At 38.9% G+C, this 19,625-nt stretch overlaps 2 protein-coding genes across 2 annotated transcripts in view; one reads left to right on the top strand and one right to left on the bottom strand.

The window, feature by feature from the left end:
- CMSS1 (cms1 ribosomal small subunit homolog) overlaps positions 1-19,625 on the top strand; it is a 236,656-nt gene that overhangs the window by 86,086 nt on the left and 130,945 nt on the right. The window lies entirely within an intron of this gene.
- LOC142139424 (filamin A-interacting protein 1-like) overlaps positions 14,098-19,625 on the bottom strand; it is a 107,028-nt gene continuing 101,500 nt past the window's right edge. Inside the window, exon 4 of the mRNA XM_075197015.1 lies at positions 14,098-14,280. Coding sequence (XP_075053116.1) covers positions 14,098-14,280 — 183 coding nt within the window. The remainder of the gene's footprint in view (positions 14,281-19,625) is intronic.

A 19,625-nucleotide genomic window follows, 5' to 3' on the forward strand; every position in this document is an offset into this window, starting at 1 on the left:
GAGGGACTGGATGTTATGAGTGAAGATGAGGGCAGACAATGATGACCTGTAACATAGAAACATGGAATTTGATGGCAGATAAGAACCACTTGGCCCATCTAGTCTGCCCATTTTTTTAACCTATTGTAACTGCAAACCCTATTTGATCCTTTATTCTTTGTAAGGATATCCTTATATCTATCCCAAGCATGTTTACATTGCTCTACTGTATTAACCTCTACCACCTCTGATGGGAGGCTGTTCCACTTATTCACTACCCTTTCTGTGAAGTAATTTTTCCTCAGATTTTCTCTGAACCTACTTCCCCCCAGTGTCAGTGCATGTCCTCGTTGTCTAATACTTCTCTTCCTTTGTAGAATGTTTCCCTACTGTACCTTGTTCAAACCCTTGGTATATTTGAAAGTTTCTATCATGTTCCCCCTTTCCCTTCTCTGCTCCAAATTACAAATATTAAGATATTTTAGTCTTTCCAGGTAAGTTTTGTGCTGTGGGCCATGCAACCTTTTAGTTGCTCTTCTTTGTACAGTTTCTAAGGTATTTATATCCTTCTGGAGATAAGGCCTCCAGAACTGTAGACAGTATTCTAGATGAGGCCGTGCCAATGACCTATCCAGTAGAATTATTTCTTCTTTCTGCTACTGATTCCTCTCCCTATGCAACCAAGCATCTGACTTGCCTTTCTCATTGCTTTGTTACATTACTTACCTGCCTTTAAGTCACCTGAAATAGTGAATCCCAGATTCCTTTCCTCCTTAGGAGTTTCCATTATAGTGCCATTAATACTATATTAAGCCTTTAGGTTTTTGAGACCCAAGTGCATTATTTTGCAATTGTTGACTATAAACTGTAGTTGCCACTCTCTTGACCATTCCTCTAATCTACCTAGATCATCAATCATTTGTTTTACCCCTCCTGGTGTGTCTACCCTGTTGCATACCTTTGTGTTATCTGCAAAAAGGCATACTTTCCCTTTTGTACCATTTGCAATGACACCAATAAAGATATTAAAAAGCACTGGTCCAAATACAGATCCTGGGGGTAATCCACTGGTAACCTTTCCCTCCTGTGAATTAAATCCATTTACTATAACTCTCTGTTTTCTATTCTGCAACCAAGATTTTATCCATTCATCCATTTTAGAATCCAATCCTAAACTTTTGAGTTTATTTAACAGTCTGAGATGTGGGACCGTGTCAAAAGCTTTACCCTTCCCCCCTCCCTTGATCTATTACTTTAGTCATCCAATCAAAAAAGTCAGTAAGATTTGTTTGACACAATCTCTCTACAGTAAATCCATTCTGTTTTTGATCCTGTAAGTTACTGGATTTGAGATATTCTACAACTCTTTCTTTTAAGAGTGTTTCCATCAGTTTCTCTACTACTGATGTAAGGCTCACTGGTTGGCAGTTGCTGCCTTTTCCTTGCTTACACTTTTGTACAGTGGGGCTACATTCGCTCTTTTCCAGTCTTTTGGAACTCTTCCTGTAGCTAGTGACTGGTTGAATAATTCAGGTAGTGGTGTTACCAGAACCCCTTTAAGCTCTTTTAGTATCCTTGGCTGTATCCCATCTGGCCCCATTGATTTAGCCACTGATTTATCCATTTTTCAGTTTTGGGGGCAGCGTGCAGAGGTAGCATGGGAGAGGGCCTTGTTTTCAACTTTGAGAGAAATGGGAGGAGACATGACAATGGGTGGTTGAAAGAAGGTAAGCTCAGAAGCTAGATTGTAAAGGCTCAAAGAGTGATAAAGTGTGTTATACGGTTGTAGACTAGATGTTCAAGAAGATTGGAAGGGAACGGGAGTACAGATATAGAGCGGTAGCTGGAGAGAGAGGTGATGGTTTCTTGACGAAGGGAGTGATAAACGCGTGTTTGAAGGCAGAAGGGAAGATGCTAATAGAGGGACAGGTTGAGGAGGTGGGCTGGGTGCTGGCAAGCGTCAAAGGAGAGAGAGTGGAGGTACGGTGGTATATGGCAGGGTCGAGAGGAACGTGAATTTGAATTCCCTAACAGGAATCATTATTTCATGTATCACAAATCTAGGACTTCTGTGTTGTAGGTAATACTTTCTAAAATATAAAATTAAGTTATGTCACATTTAGCAGCAGGTAGTACTATTTACAGTTTTTATTGATAGAATTAATTTCCGTGGGAAATTTGTGTTTGTGTTGCTAGATACAGTTGATGCCTTCAAATATAATATACTTTTCAGTGTTTTCTTATTTGTTTGATTTGCTGACTGTTGTAAAGAATCCTGGACAACTTATCCTGAGAAAATGATGATTTCATGTGTAATCTACAGCTTTGCAGCTGCACAGATTCTTAGGCCAGCTACTGTTTAAGTAAACATGTATTTCTAAGCAACTTTATTTTCTCTCATTTGGTCTGTGAACAAGAAACTGAATACTAATGCAATTACTATATTATGATTGAGTTTTAGTGATATGATGGAACAGTATTATATATTAACCTCTCTCTATATATTTATACAATGCCAGCATGCTCATCAGCACTTTACATTTGGGAACACAGTAATAAAACAAGCATTTACACGCGTGGTAAGAGGGCCCTGCTCACAGACTTACAATCTATAAGAAAATTGGAGTTGGATTCATGAAGCTCAGTGCTACAGGTTGGTCCAGCCAGATTGCAATGGAGGAAAGTGCTTAGTTAGGGTATATGGTTCACGGAGCGGGATATTAACTTGCTACAATATGGGAAACTGGGCTGCAGCATGTCAGATGAAGTGTAATGTAGATAAACCTCTTGTACAGGAAGGGGATGGGGGGGGGGGGGGGGGGGGGGATTACTTTATCACCAGAAATTCATGGCAGGCACAAAAAGTGATTTCCCTGCAGATTGAGTATTTATGCTGCCATTTGATTGTAGCAAGTCTTTATTTTTCACTCCGGGATTACGAAAAAAAGTTCTCACCAAAGTTCCTTGTGATTCTTGGGCACCTAGTTCCATGTACTGCTGGATAAATGTTATATGTTGGATTATACTGATGTATTGGGGACTGTTGTATTGGAATGTCGGACCTTGGCATGTTTGCAGCATTTCTGGCATAATGCTGCATTTGTATGCTGGGCATTGCAATGCATAAAATGGATGATCACTTAAAGAAAACAAGTGACCCACCTCTTACTACGCCCACACCCACTGTGTGCATAGCCGTGCTCCCCTTAAACACAGTACATGAGTAATATTTGCTGTTTGCACATTTTTCCCTAAAATGCCTTGTTTCTAAAATCAATGGGGCAGATTCATTTCCCTAAATATCCACACAATATGCTTCCAGAACAGACGCAACACACCTTGGGCAAGATTTACTAAGCTGCGGGTTTGAAAAAGTGGAGATGTTGCCTATAGCAACCAATCAGCTTCTAGCTTTCATTTATTTAGTACCTTCTACAAAATGATAGCTAGAATCTGATTGGTTGCTATAGGCAACATCCCCACTTTTTCAAACCTGCAGCTTAGTAAATCTAGCCCCTTGTGTGAAAATTTTTTTCACTGAAGTAACGCTGATTTCTGCTCGTGAGCAAAAATCGGCATTGTTTATTACCGTAATGTCGGTAAAAATGTGCGTCTGCGATGTTCTTAGGAATCTGCCCCAATCTGTCAAATTGTGGCGTGATTGGAGGTTTGAAGGAACTGGACATGTCACATTTGTACTTTAAGTCTGAAGCTACTGGGTTGCAATTCTTCTCGAGTCTCCACATGACTTAGGAGTAATCTTCTATAATTATTGTTCCAGTAGCGCCTGAATGCCAGTGGATTCAAAACACATCCTGTAATTTCCTTACTGTAGATATCTAAATGTTCCTATCCGGTCGCAGCAGTTAGATCTATGCGCACCGGCTATGTAGAGTCCACCAATTGGCTTTTTGACAGTAAGAATGTAGAGGAAATGTAACTCCATGCCATGACTAAACCCTATTGTAATTAATATTTTTTTTTTATATTAAACAACTTGCATTGTAGGTTTGGTAGTACTCTGAATCATATTCATTAAATCAGGAAGCCAGTGTAAATGTTGTCTGACTAGAATGACATCTTACAAGACACATTTCCAAGTTTGTTGCACATATCTCCTACATTTCATGTTGACTAACAGAAACAATATGATGTCTAAGAGGGAAGTTCTTTCTTTGGATCTCTTGGGCAACATGCTTGTGTTACTCATTGCTTCAATGTCGTCACTGATATTAATACTTTCCAAAAAAAAGTGTATTTTCTCATGTTGCAACAACACATTGTTTCAATTTGCTGTATTGGAATTAAATGTAAATAATAAAAAATGATCATGCATCTTGGCTCTGTTTGCCAAAGTTATTTTCACACCCATTCACAGTGTCTTATGATGAACGCTGGGATTCCTGCTGAATTCCTCATCCAGCTTTTGGAGAATTCGTTCTCCAGCGTGGGTTTCCCATTCCCATGGACAGTCATAGCTGTCAATATTTATACAGCTCTTGGTGATCACTGTAAAGAAGTAATTCTGCTCTTTAGCACTATGAGGTTTATATCCATTCCGAGATGTTTGATACCATGGAAACAACTGAGATGTACTCCTTTTGGAGTAACCATAGGATCATTTGACAGATTTTTATAATGAAATCTGAAATTTAACAGGTCTGTCTGTAATGATACAACTGCTTAGGTTTGGAGAATGGGACAGATAGCACAGTATAGTTAATATGGATATATCTATCTGTCTGTATTGCTCAGTAGTGTTTTATTACTGTGTCTTTTACCCAATTGTAAAGTGTTACGGAATTTGTTGGCTCTATATAAATTAACAAGTTAACCCGTGCATGATACTCATGCATTCTAGTCAAATCAAGCTACTTGGGCCTAGCCCAGGCCTCCTCAGGGGAAGAGCGTTACTTCCCGACGCAAGCGCCCTTTTTTAACGTGGTTTTGTCCACATGTCACCACCTCATCATTTTTCTCCATCACCTCATCCTTCATCTTTATCGCCACATCTATCCAGATGTCTATCCAGACACAGGGATCTCTCTCAGCGGTCCTGAGTATCACACTCCTCTCGCTCTGTCACCCCCGGCAACCACTCCCCACTGTCACCCCCGGCAACCACCAACCACTCCCCACTGTCACCCCCAGCAACCACCAACCACTCCCAACTATCACCCCCGGCAACCACCAACCACTCCCAACTGTCACCCCCGGCAACCACTCCCAACTGTCACTTCTCCTTCAAGAAATATATATATATATATTTTTAAAATCTTTATAAACACTTTTAACAATTAACAAATTAAATTAACAAATTAAAAACATCTTAGTATACCAAATTTCAGCCCTTTCTGAGTTTTTTTTCCCACACACACACACTAAGAATTTAGTAGGTCAGTGTATAACTCCGCCCAGCAGGTGGCGCTGCAGCTTGGTTTTTTTTTTCCACACACACGCCACTAGGCTTTTATATTATAGACGATGATGATGATATATTTCAGCACAGTGGTATAAAACAAAGCATATACTTATTTTGGGTATCACCCGTGAGCTGCCAGATCGACCGCATTGACATAAGAAAGCCTGAGCGTTAAAGGGGCCCAGTAAATTTGCAAGATAAATATTAACAAATTAAAGTGCAATAATAATCCTATTGCAGGTCTTTACCTAGCTTTTATATAAAGCCTTTGTCACTATTATTCATGTGTGAGAATTCTTTACAAAATAGTGGACAGACACATAGTCATTCTCCTGCAACAGGCACCAATAAGCAAATATTTTATTTGAGGTTTGAGTGCCTTAGCAAGTTATATATTCTAGGAGAAGTGTGAATGCCCGATCAGCTGCGGCTGCCTCAAGTGTCGGAACACAGTGGTTAAACAACCTTCTTGCAGCGTGATCAGGAGAATGAACTTGTAAGCGAGAAGCCATGCCATGGTAAGTAAGGCTGCGGAGATGTCACGGTACACTTCAAAAATGGGGATAAAATACATAAGCAAGAGATAAATATTAACAAACAAAGGAAGGAAGGGCTCGGACCCTAGTCAAGCGCACGTTAAACAGAAGAAACATAATGTATATAACCAGCACAATCCTTTGATTTTAGAACATACTTGCCAACTTACTGAATTTTTCTTCCGGGAGCCTGCTGGGGAAGGTGGGCGTGATGGGGGGCGGGGCTTCAAAATGTGTGTCGTTTTGCCCCCGCTCCTGTGACGTAATGATGCAAACGCGTCATTTCACAGCAGGGGGCGGGACCAAACGCCACGATTCCCGGTGAATCACGGCGTTTTGGACCGAATTCTGCCAGATGCTGGAGATTGCCACACTCTCCCGGGAGTCCGTGAGACTCTCGCAAAATGCAGAGTCTCCCGGATATTCTGGGAGAGTTGGCAAGTATGTTTTAGAAGAGGAAGGACTTTGTTGGAGGTATGAAAAACTGCAATGAGCCGGCAATGAAAACTATGAAGCACTCTAATTATACATATACCTGATACTTTAACCCTTCAATCTAAGACAGTGCATAAAAACATCAACAACATATTTTAACTTTCTACTTAAAGTCTTTACCATTTTAGTGCGTATAGTGAAAAAAAAAATGTAGTTTTCCATGTTTGTCTAATTATAAGTAATGGAATAAGTGGTTTTACACCATGGTAAACCATGCATTAGAAATGCATTGACAGTACATGTTAAAGCTCACCAGAACTTTGATTACTGTATGACATCACTGAGCAAATGTCTAATGACATCACCTGGCAAGCATCCTAGAGAAAGGTCACGCTGTGAGGTCACAGTCCTGCAGGATTTTCTTTAAGTCTGAAAATCCATGATGCCAAACTCTTAGTCACTTCCTTAGATACAATATTTATATAGAGTTGGAAATGATAATATTTCATGTTTATAGTTTCTGCGGTTATAACTCTCTGCTATACTGTATATTGCCCTGAAGCTTTGTAATTAACTATGCTTTCTTATTGAAGTAAAACAATATATATATATATATATATATATATATATATATATATATATATATATATATATATATATATGTAAATTAACATGCACTATTGTTTGAGGTTCCCAAATAAGTGTTTTTTCTCCCTGTACATATTTTGTGTGTGGTATATCATCTGGGTAGGGTACAATTTTCCGACAGTGTGTTGCCGGGTCCAGGATATTTTGGCCTTTTAATGCCGGCATTGTGATTGGTGACTTTGATGATGTCATCAATTACACTGACGACATAGTCCACGTGTCTACACAGTATATAATGACGACATACTCCCACCTTTCTGACCTGCTGCGACATTTACAGTGCCGGAAAAATGTACACAGCCGTATCTTTTCTGTAGCCCGCAACATGTGTAGTCATTATTTTTGCTCTTTGAGTGTCCGTTTGACAGCTGAATTACTCTCTTGTGACTCAGATAAGGGTTCACCTTTCACTGTAATGTCACACAAAGACACAAAGCAGTAGCATACTTACAGCACTACCCTAAGAGGGTCAGTTTTCTTACATAAAATATTGATATACGGTGTTATTGGCTTTTTTGCCCTTCTGGGGCTTTTTTCTTCTCAATACTTCATAAGCAAACCCTAAGGACTTTATATTACCCCTCTTCCGGTTCATCCCACATTTTATCTATATCTGTAATAGTCCTACATTATCCATTGGGAAGGGTGTAAGTGCATCAAAGAACAGTAGAAGATGGTTGGTAAGAGGAAATGAATAGCCCCTTTTGAATTTCTGAATTAATTTGACCTAAATGTAATCTGATTTTCATCTACATAAAGAGAATCTGATCATACAAATAGCAATAATACTGCTTCTCGCCCAACCCACAACATCTGGAGGAGTCATGTTACCAGAGTCAAGGGCTTCGTAAAGAGAACGGAGCCAGGATGAGTGGATGCCCCGGTCTCTGTAAGAGAACCACAAGGTTTATTTGTTATATGGGAGTAGATGGAGTAATATTATCATTTGACCCAACATAGGAGCTCAGTCTTAACCCTAAGCTTCTCCAAGTGGAATACATTTTTTTTAATGACTCGACCACTTTGGATATTACTTTATCATGACCAGAAGTATGTTGTTTCACATATTAATAAAACAAAAATATAAATAGGAAATTTGGCAGTATGTTCTTTCTTTGTAATACTGAGGTAATAGTTATATAACCTTCTGAATGCTGATGGCCAAAGTATCAGCTTCAGCGCAGAGTCAGCCCCATCGAACCAGCTTGTGTAATCTGCATGGTATGTGCTAAGCATTACACCTCTGCAGCATGTTCTACCATTCACATCATAACTAGAATTTACCTGCACCGATGGCCAATAAAGTGGAGTTTTTACTGTCAACAACAACTTGGTGGCCACCACTTATCTTCATATAAGATCAATTCAGCAGATCATCCCCTAATATAGTTTATACTGCTGTGCAGGAAGACTATCCACTGAGTCCATCCAACCAGGACAATGTAACAAGTCAAGTGCTTTGAAACATATAATTAGTTCAGCAGACATGGAGAAATGCCATATCTACAGCATTTCCTTCTGGTTAAAAATAAGTTCCAGATGGGAAAGTTTGGGTGTGAGAACGTACATCCACTGATGCATAGATAATGTTTTACAAGTTCTGTATAGCATCAGCATGTTATGTTCTACAGTAGCAGCTATCATGCTGGGCCTGGATCATCTTATAACTACATTTATAACCATTAAAAGGTTGGAGCCTTTACTGTATATATGATCATTATTAATATTATTAACATTCTGTTATGGAAAGCGGATTACCATGGTAAATGGCCAGATTGCCATGAAAGTCCATGGTAATGTATCTTTATTTATAAGGGTCGTGTTGCTGGTTTAGCAAACACCCCCACCACCACCATTTATTTGTATAGCGCCACTAATTCCGCAGCGCTGTACAGAGAACTCACTCACATCAGTCCCTGCCCCATTGGGTGGGGCTTACAGTCTAAATTCCCTAACACACACACACACACACACACACACACACACACACACACACACACACACACACACACACACACACACACACACACACAGACTAGGGTCAATTTGTTAGCAGCCAATTAACCTATCAGTATGTTTTTGGAGTGTGGGAGGAAACCAGAGCACCCGGAGGAAATCCAGGCAAACACGGGGAGAACATAGAAACTCCTCACAGATAAGGCCATGGTTGTAAGGCAGAAGTGCTAACCACTACGTCACCGTGCTGCCCCGTTATGTGGTTTTGTGCACATCATTTCAGGGGCGGAAGTCATTTTTGAGTATTTAGGAGTCATTTGTATAGTTTTTATATTTATTAGTGAAGGTAAAGAGATTATTAAGGACATTGGTTGACAACCTGTGAAACTACAAGTCCCAGCATGCTGGAAGAGACACAGGTTGCCAACCAGCCCTATGTTATATTTTCCCAGACAGTAACTATTTTTTTCTATGGTAAATATCACTATGTATTTTTGAACTGAATAATATACATGCAATCATAGAAGTGTTTTATACTGGACTAAGTGTTGTACTTCATGCGTTCAACCACCCTGTGCAGCAAGATGCTATGTTAGGAAGGAGCTCTAGCTTTATTTAGTGTTAGCAGAGTGGGACTAACAAGATTCCTGGCTCTGTAAAGAAGCACTGTATGGATTGGTGGATTGATATATAGGGGTGGGGCAAGTGATACAAGCTTGACTACCATGCTCTGCTTTTACATCTCAGCTTTGTGTCCTGTATTACATCCTTGTAGGACCACATTAAGGATATACTTGTGGGTCGTTGTACTTCTACTTTATGGTGTGTTAGTCGCAGTATTGTTTAAATATGCTAGATGGGTTATGGGCACAACAAGCTGTTTCTATTATGTCCAACATTTCTAAAAAATATACTGAGAGTGCTGCCAATTTATTCACAGCTATCACAGTTTGTATTGACTCCATGATTTAATAAGGTGATCCTAAGATTTACAAGGTCATACATTTTTTATTTTTCATTTTAGCAAGCTTGAAAAATTCTTTAAAAATTGTATCATTATGTTTGAGCAGATTGACGAATAGTAGTCAGCATGCACACTATGTCTAACTGACTGAGCTCTGTATGATACATTCGCTAGGCCAATCACAGAACAGTGGCCTCTATACTTTTTGGCAATCCACTTATGTTGTCGGTTTAGGCACTCAGGGATTAGGCCAAACAAATATATCCAAACATGTATGGTCAGCTTTAGGAGTACTGATTCCTGCAATATTTCCATCTCTGACATTGATCTTTGCAGGACCAGCTAGAAACATAATAGCTGTGGCAAAGACCCGTTTATTCGTTGCACACGTTTTCTGAGCTATTTTTCATTTAATAGCTCAACGGGCGTTTTTGTGATAGAAGCAGTAGTTGATTATTCAGCATTGTTCCTGTCTGTAACTTCCTACAAGAGGTCCAGCCTCTGGACTACCTGTCCTCAGAGTCACTTAGTATTACACGTTCCTCCGCAGTGAATGGTAATTAGGATACTTACATTAATTATGTTTGTGCAGTCATGCAGGTTAAGTTATGGGTCACTGGTCATTTTCATGTATCTTGCTGATAGACATTTTTTTTCACAGGATTTAAAAAATCATATTGTATTAGAATTTGGCAGTAGCTTCATGACTCTGGCTCCAGCATTTTTACATTGTGTTTAAAGAGCTACATAAGCCTATTAACATGCAAGTTAATAGCCTTGTTGGAAGTTCATGCAGTGCTCATTGCAAAATATCATCCGCAAAAATAAAAGAAACTGGAGAGAAATCGTAAAGTTCTAAGCTAATTGACTCTTAAGGGGAGATTAAACCTATTGGGGCATATTCAATTGTTTGAATTCCCCGCAGCGTTAAAGCTATTACCGTTATTACGGTAATAGTAAGTTGGATTTCAGCTCGCGGCTCCCTGAGCTGCGAGCTGAAATGCAGCGAGAAACCTATTGTAATAACGGTATTTACTCGCAGTATTACCGTAATGACGGTAATAGGGCACACGCCGCGAGAATTTTAGCTATAACGCCAACAATTGAATATGTTTGTACAGCGCTGCTGAATTACTGGCGCTATATAAATAAATGGTGATGGCGATGCTGGTATTTTTTAATGAAAATGTAAGCTCACAAGTGATCAGAAGGGCATATTAAAGAATTTTGAGTGTTTCAGCCAGTGAAAGTATATGGTGTGGGAGCCCATGAGTTTAGCATGGGACAGGCCGGTGAGTATTTAGTCCACTTGCAGGTACTGTCTGAAAAATGACCTTGTTTTACAGAGAAAATACAAGTGGGTTATAGAGTTTCTCTGTTTTGTACATCTCAGTAGTGTTTGCTTAGGTTTCCACATCACAGCAGGGTTGGGTTTAAATGATGTGAACAGATTATTTTCCAAATAAGGAATCTTCTATCTCCACCATAGATTGGTGGTACTGTTGATAATGCTCAATGTTCCCAATATGCAAAAGCTTCTAGTGCCTCTTACATTGAAATATGACCAGGGCAACAATGTAATGGACAAACTAACACAATGTGACTTTACGGGGTGATTATACGTTACACTTTAGTGCTCTCTAATATCTAAATAGCATTTAGTTTTAATTTTCCAGGTTCTCAATGCATGTTGTATCTTAGTCAGTCTACAGGATTTGTTCAGAAAAGAAGGTGAAAAAACCCTTATAGTAATTTTGTGGATGTAGATTTTGCTTAAGATAAAAAGTGCTACTGTTGGGAACTTAATGTTTTTTACATTAAAACATAAAATCAACAACTGACATGGAAAACTGATTAATCGGTAAAGAACCTAATCTTAAAACTTCAAATGTAAACGTCTTGCAAATGTTGCCTAGGAACATTATCAACAGCCTAAAACAATGTATTTCTGCCAGAAGTTCCGCAACGGAAACGTCTTCTGTATAGCAAACTGTTGATTGCTACTGATAATTTTACAGAAGTACAGTATATATATGAAGTAGGTATGTAACAATTGATCTCAGAGTTTGCCCCCATTTGCTGCCTTATCGCCATTTGTATGTATACATCATTTATCCTAGTTTGTGCTTTGAGATTACAGTTCAGATTTCTGTTTTGTCACTTGTGTGACAGGTCCGGCTTGTAATGCAGATAGCAAGAACAGGAACAGGAAGGGCAGGTTTTGGAAGCTCATATACAAAAATAGCGGTTGTTTAATAGAGCTATACAATTTATAGCAAGCCTATGCTTTCTGTTTGTGCCATCACCTTTGTAGCCTAACTGGCCACCAGTGCAAGTAGAAGTGTGGCCTGTGTTAATAGAGCCCTGGTGCTTTGTTAGTATAAAGATATCTGTGAGCACATCACTTAATAAAGATGTAGAGTTGTCATTCACTTTATATCAGGGCTGTGAAATCCCACGAGCCAAGTAGCCATTGAGCCTAGACATGGCTGACGGATGTCATTTCTACTGATGTCAGTGGATACACATCTTCCCTGGCTGCTTAAAATATCCAATTGGCGCCTAGATTTTTCTCACTAGTTCCTGAATTCCACATTATTGTGGCCAACCCTGCTCTATAACCTGAGCCATTGCTTATATAGAGGTGGGCCATGACATTTTCATGGGCTTACAGGTGACCCTTGGTATTAGCAGTGGGCCACTCGGTGCTTACGCAGAGATGGATCAGATCACTTGTGAAAATCTCATGGTTCTGCTATGACTTCACAAACGGGCAAATGCATTTGGCGGCGCTACGGGTAAAAGTAATGCGGCCTGCGCACTATTACCGTTATTACGGTAATAATTGCCTTTATTACCGTTATCACGGTAGTTTTAACCCGGCTTTCTGCTCGCAGCTCAGGGAAACAGTAATAGTTTTAACGCCGCGCAAATTCAGGGGGAATTGAATCCCCCCCAAAGAGTAGGACTTCTGAGAAGACAACACTATTTGTTCACTAACTTTTCTGCTACATTGAGAATGCTTAGCACGTACTGTGTGACTTCAGAGTCACCAGGTTAAGACTCAAAGACGGGGAATTCCTCCATTGTGGGAAAAATATGACTCCAAGGCCACCTGATGCCCAAAACTGGCATATGTGTAGGTTTGTTTACTTCTTTCTTAATAGTCTTGTATCCATAACACTGCTCCAATCATTAACAAAACTCCCTGTTTCATAAAATATGTTTAACTTTTTTTTTTTTTTTTAGCAAAGATGTAATCGGAAAAGCCTGTTTGTAATGAGAACAGTATGTTCTCTCTCCTAACTATGATTGTTACATAGGCAGGACATACCGTAAACGACTTATACAATGTAGAATGTATATAGCCTAGAGGGAATGTGAGAAATGTTGAACAAACCATAACCAACTTACATAGGTATTTTATATTTCAAACAAGTCACTCTTTAGGTACACACTTCTAGAGAAGTCCTCTCTGCCTCGATCACAACACAACTGTAAAACGTAGTTGCTATTTGTATTTATTGCTGTGTTTTAATAATGAATATTTGTTCTGACTCCAGCAGATATGTAGTGTTTATCCATGTGCACAACCCTACAAATGGCAAGCTACAGTATATATTAGTTTTCAGCGCAACCTGATCTTTTTAAATGTCCACCTTAGTTTTTATTTGTAATATTGGTTTCCAAACTGTGTAAAAAATCTGATAATCACTTGCCCTACTAGCTTGTCTTTTCAGATATGTCAATTGATGACTAGACAGTGTGAAGTTTTCATTTGTTTCCCCTGGTTGCTAGGGAAACCACCCAGCCAGATGCTGACAGCTCTCACCATTGAGGTGTCCGCTAGATCAAAACATAATGTTGATTTATACATATCACAAGATAATTCTGTGCTATGCAGGGATCTATCAATTGGGAATAGAAACGATTTTGAGATGATGCTTCCAGCAACAGCTTCTGCTGGAAAAATTGTGGTGCCCAGATACATAGATTTCTGAATATTATTTCAAAAGGAAATAAAAACAAAATGTAATATCAGCTTCTCTGAAGTAACAGTGGATTCTAGGCACTTGTGCTTCATTTTGATTTATCGTAATGTTTATCACAGATCATTTTTTCCCTCCCTTGTATATGATAAAAGTCACTACACTCTCTTACCTTTCTCGCTCTTGCTCCAGTAAGTTGGTAAATTCATCACTTTTTTCCATGTATTCTGTATGTTTTCTCTTTTCATCCTCTAAGTCATAGAGAGTTTGTCTTTGTGATTTTTCCACCAGTAGAAGCTGCTCTAACATCCTCTTGTGAGTATCCTTGTGCTTCTCCACAACTTTATCTAGCTGTAAATCACAAGGAGAATGTGTAAGCAATGATAAGTATTTGCTTTCATGTTAGACCTCTGCCTAACTAGAAAACCAGAACACGACCAACCACTGCTTTTCAAGGTAGCGAAGCTTGGTCAGTTCTCTTCAGGAATTGACCCTAACGCTGAAGCCACTTTCCTAACCAGTAAAATTAATCGGTTTAATCAACAATTTCATCTCCGTCAGAGTTGGTCAGTACTGTTCTCAATAGCCTCAAAAATATTCACACCCTCAGTCATACAGCTTTCTATACATCAATAAACAGAGGGTAGTGTATCTATATAGAGCTTGGTAGCCAAAAGGTGAGCATACATGTTAATATCCACCGTTGGTGCTGATCACCAAATGACAGAAATCGGCCAAATTCCCTAAGACAATTACTTCCTGTGTAGCCAGCTTCACAGAGATCTTACTGGGAAGTCGAAGGAGTGATATAATGTCCCACTTTTTTCTAGTTCAGGGCATCACCTAGTTAGTTCTTCATTAAAAACTATCTACTGTATCTATGTTCTATAAAGACAATTTTCTACCAGACCGGTGAAAGGAGTTTCAGAGTCTTCCAAAGATAACAATCTTGTCATAATACAGATAATTCAACAATGATAGCAGGCAGGGTCAAGGAGAAACATATCGAGGGGAGAAGAGATAATTATGTAATAACTGGAGAACTAATACTGGGCAGCATATGGGCAGGATACACAATATGTACCACCCACCACAGAGAATGAGACCAAAACATAATAAATGTGAGTTTATATTATACAGTAATAAGATAGTACACTCCCTCAGAGAGAGATTAAATAGTAACTGACCAGCGAAGCTTAGCTAAGTTTTGTATAGTAGACATAGGGGTATATTTACTAAACTGCGGGTTTGAAAAAGTGGAGATGTTGCCTATAGCAACCAATCAGATTCTAGCTGTCATTTTGTAGAATGTACTAAATAAATGAAAGCTAGGATCTGATTGGTTGCCATAGGCAACATCTCCACTTTTGCAAACCCGCAGTTTAGTAAATCTAGCCCATAGTGTCAATTAATATATCGTACCAACTTATTAACTACAGAAGTATGAACAGATGTCGCTTGCAATCTGTAATTGTGAACATAATGCACATACATAGAATATTACCCAACATGCAGCATGCACAGTATTAAAAACAACATGGAAAAAAACCTTCTTTATGCATTTCTTCGAGCTGTCTTGATTGGTTATATATGAGAAAATGTACACATAAATTATACTGAATGTAAGTTCCTATGAGCTGTACAGCATTATTTATTTACTCTATGTTGAATGTAAGCCCTAGCACCTTGTAAACACCTATTGCCAATGCATATTGAACTGCCATTACTGTGTAATGGTGCAGCATTAATAGCCAATAAATCAGTATATTTGGCAGTATGAAGTTACACTTGAATATTTACAGCAATTGGTCTTTATTAAAACAAAACAACTTTCTAAACGCCAAATGATAACCCTCTGAAGTTAAGAAGAACTTTTGTTGTGGTGATTGAAGGTGTTCCAGAAAATCATTAAGAACTTAAAGAACTTACAATTAGTCTTGGTGAATTTGTACTTTCTCAGGCATGGTCAGATTTAATCACAGTAAATCTACAGGCCAAGTACAAGCCAAGATGCATGCAGGAATGTCAAATCCGTGGGAGCTAATGAGGTTCTGTCTTCTTTAGCAGAAAGGAAATTAGGAAATGACAAGTAATTTAGGTGACATAGTATTGTTATGCATGTGCCACATTAGCTATTTTGAAATACATCATAGACATTAGAGACATGCTGGCTGGCAACGTGGCTAGCAGTATGTTAGAGACACGGTGGCTCTCAATGAGTTCTTTGAAAACTGTCTGTCAGTTGGGCCTGTGTAATGTGGCTGCCAGTGGTCAAAGTGACATTGGCAATTTGGTCAATACACGGTGATTGGCAAGATATTGTCCCCATTTAGTCTTGATCCATAGGTATTCAAACTACAACTCTTAGCCACATAATAGAAGCTGTACACTGGCAACAGGTATAGACCCACATGCATATAGAACTTCACTCGGGCTGCTCCTGATCTCCCACTATTCTCTCCAGTGCGTCAAACATACCCTGAAAACCCACTTCTCTATTCAAGCCGATCAGCCCTCCTCCTAACTCAATTGCCTGTGCTAAAACCTCCACTCCCCCGCTCGGTGCCACCCGTTTTGTGTCTTCCCCTACCCTTTAGGATGTCGGCTCTCACAAGCAGGGCCCTTTTTCCTTGTGTTTTATTCTTCTATTGCGTCACCCTCTGTACCTCCACACCTGTTTCCCTAGCCCTGTTTTCTTAAGCTCAGGCCTACTTCTCACTGGTTACTACCATCACTCTCACTGTCCCGTAAATAATTTGATCTGCATTACCAAGTTATCTGTGTAATCTGTTAACTAGTAGAGGTCTGGTCTTTGTATAATTATGTTTAGTCTAATATTGTTTTATATAATGTATTATGGATCGTTGATGTCTGCGTATTGTATACTGCTGTAAATGTCATGTATGGTGCTCATCATGAATGACAAGTATGATTTACACAGAGACACATATGGATACACACATACACGTTACCTACTCCAGCTTAATTGATTGACAGCATCCCTTGCAATGGTTAAACTACTAAACAGGGGAAGGCAAGGAGTAAGTATATATCTTTGCATATTTACTTACAATCAAGTGTTTTAGGAAAAAAGGGGCTGCCTATTCCTATATGAGAAATTTAGTATTGTTTTTGAATATCTGAATATCATATCACTGTATCACTCTCTCTGTGAATCACCTAGCACCTAATCTGTCTTATTTGTTTTCTGATATATAACCCCCAAAACTTAAAAGTATTTATTTGTTAAACATAATCTTACGTTTTATGTAACCCCCCCCCCCCCAAATAGGTGCTGTAGATCCATAAGAGTCCAGTTTGCATATATAGCTCCCAACATAACTTGAACCTAATTTTTGTTTTTATTCTGTACATGGTACAGTATAATAATTCTTAAGACCATGGACAACATAGGAAACGTGCGCCTCAGTGTATGCAGTGTGCACAGAGTTCCACTAAGTTGCAGGGCTCTTCATGGCAAGATGTTTATTTTGCTCTGGCTTATGCAGAGAGTTGGGCGGTAAACGGCCTACTCTCTGCATAGACCAGATCCGCCTAAACCATGCCTATTTATGATGAAGCCATACCCTTTCGACAGCAGGAAATCAGATTTGTTAGCTGGAATGTCCTTGATCTCCTGTTTTCACTGGATTTAGGGCTTTTTACCCATTTATAAATAGTCCCCCAAGTCACAGCTAATGATACATGTTGGGAAAATTGAAAGCTCTCTCCTGAACAGAGTTTTCTAACCAATGGCGTAAATTACACTGGGAGTTATCATTGCAAATCCTATCGGTTGCACAGATATGTATGTAAATGTACTGAAATATATGTAATCATGGGCAGTGCCTTTTCCTTTCTTTTGTCGCACACATGTTCCTAACCAGTAGTGCTGCAGACTGCACAAGGCATGTCAATTAGTGACATCATCAGATATTTATATAGCGCCACTAATTCCGCAGCGCTGTACAGAAAGCTCACTCACATCATAAATGGACAAACTTCAAGGGGGAGGAGCTAAGTTTGAGGAAACTGGATCTGAAGTGCCCAGAAATAGACCACGGACAGGATTAAGTACAAATTGCATTTGTTTCCTATATTTAATAAGGAATACTGAGTAACTTGCATTGTACACAGATATGTCCTCCTCCTCCTAATCTCACAGCACTACATTGAACCTAATTCTAGATTAATAGCTGTTTAGTTAACCAAAAGGGCACCATTTACGTAAAACGTTTAATTTATTACAGGCAGGGCATTTATAGAACTGCAATTGCTATAAAAACATATCTCAATCCACCCATATCTATTAGTAAAAAAGAAACTGTATATATTGCTTATCTATTAAATTACTAACTTCTGTGCTTCTTGAGGGTCTTGTGTATTCTTTGGCCAATCTCCATTACAAAAAAGAAACTGATTTATATCCATCTGTCTGTTTATACTCTCGTTTGTCTGGTATTATTTTATTTAGTAAGTATATTGTATTTCTGAGTACGTAGAGTAATTGCCGTGACGATGCTACGTTATAACATTCACCAAATGGATCATTTGACATTAGTATCAGCATTTATACAGGTAGCGAGGGGCTGAGTAGGTGTGAAGTGGTCACATGGTCTTTCAGTCTTTGCTGTTCTGCTTATTTATTTTTTATTCTAATGATACACTAACTTTTTGATTAAATGATTTAATATTTTTTCTGCCAAAGCAACCAATTATGTAACAGACACGTCAAGCATTATTATGTATGATTTGTTACAGCCATATATTATGTTTGACAGAATATGTATGCAAAATTGATTTTCTTTTTAGAACAATTGCACAAGTAACTAATCCTAAATTTAGAAACTTTTTTGTTTTTTTTATTTTATGTATGAAGAGTAGAGATGTTCACTGACCCCCGTGTTCTAGTTTTGGATCTAGATTAACTTTATGTTTTGGTTAGAATCCCTATTTTATTTTTTTTGCTAAAATCACATATTTTTGCCCCCCCTATATTATTAACCTCAATAACACTAAATTCAAGTCATTTGCAGTCAATTGTGACCACCTCACAGGTCACAATATTATTTTCATACACTTTCAAACAAAGACTGCAGATTTAGAAGACCAAACCTGCCAGACCTATTATTTGTATTTCAGCAATGACAACTAGCAATGGAGCGCTCCTCTTTGTATGTTACCTATATAACACAGTACAATGTGACTGCAGATTTAGAAGACCAAGCCTGCCAGACCTATTATTTATATTTCAGCAATGACAATTAGCAATGGAGCAATAGAGCTCTCCTGAATGTCACTGGAGACTTTGAAGAACACTGCTACCCCTCCTCTTTCTATTCTACCTATGACGCTGCCCAACTGCACTAGAGACTGCCAAGAACTATGCTACCCCTTCTGTGTCCCTCAGTGAAATGGCGCTGGATCGCCGTGGAGGGTGGTACTTATAGAATCCAAAGCTTGCAAGATGCGACAATGTAACAATTACATTTTGCCTCGTTTTCAAGTCCGAGGGCGGCCGAAAGTACTGCCTGGTACTCAGATCTGCTAAGTTCGGGTGTGTTCGGTTCTCGGGGAACCGAGCCTGAGCATCTCTAATGAAGAGGCTCAAGTAAAGTTGGACATAGATTTGCTTTATTTGTATAAAATACATGAATGCTCACCAAACATGTGTACACATACTTGGCTAAGCAGAT

Source organism: Mixophyes fleayi, chromosome 2 (assembly GCF_038048845.1).
Source record: "Mixophyes fleayi isolate aMixFle1 chromosome 2, aMixFle1.hap1, whole genome shotgun sequence".
Classification (NCBI taxonomy): domain Eukaryota; kingdom Metazoa; phylum Chordata; class Amphibia; order Anura; family Limnodynastidae; genus Mixophyes; species Mixophyes fleayi.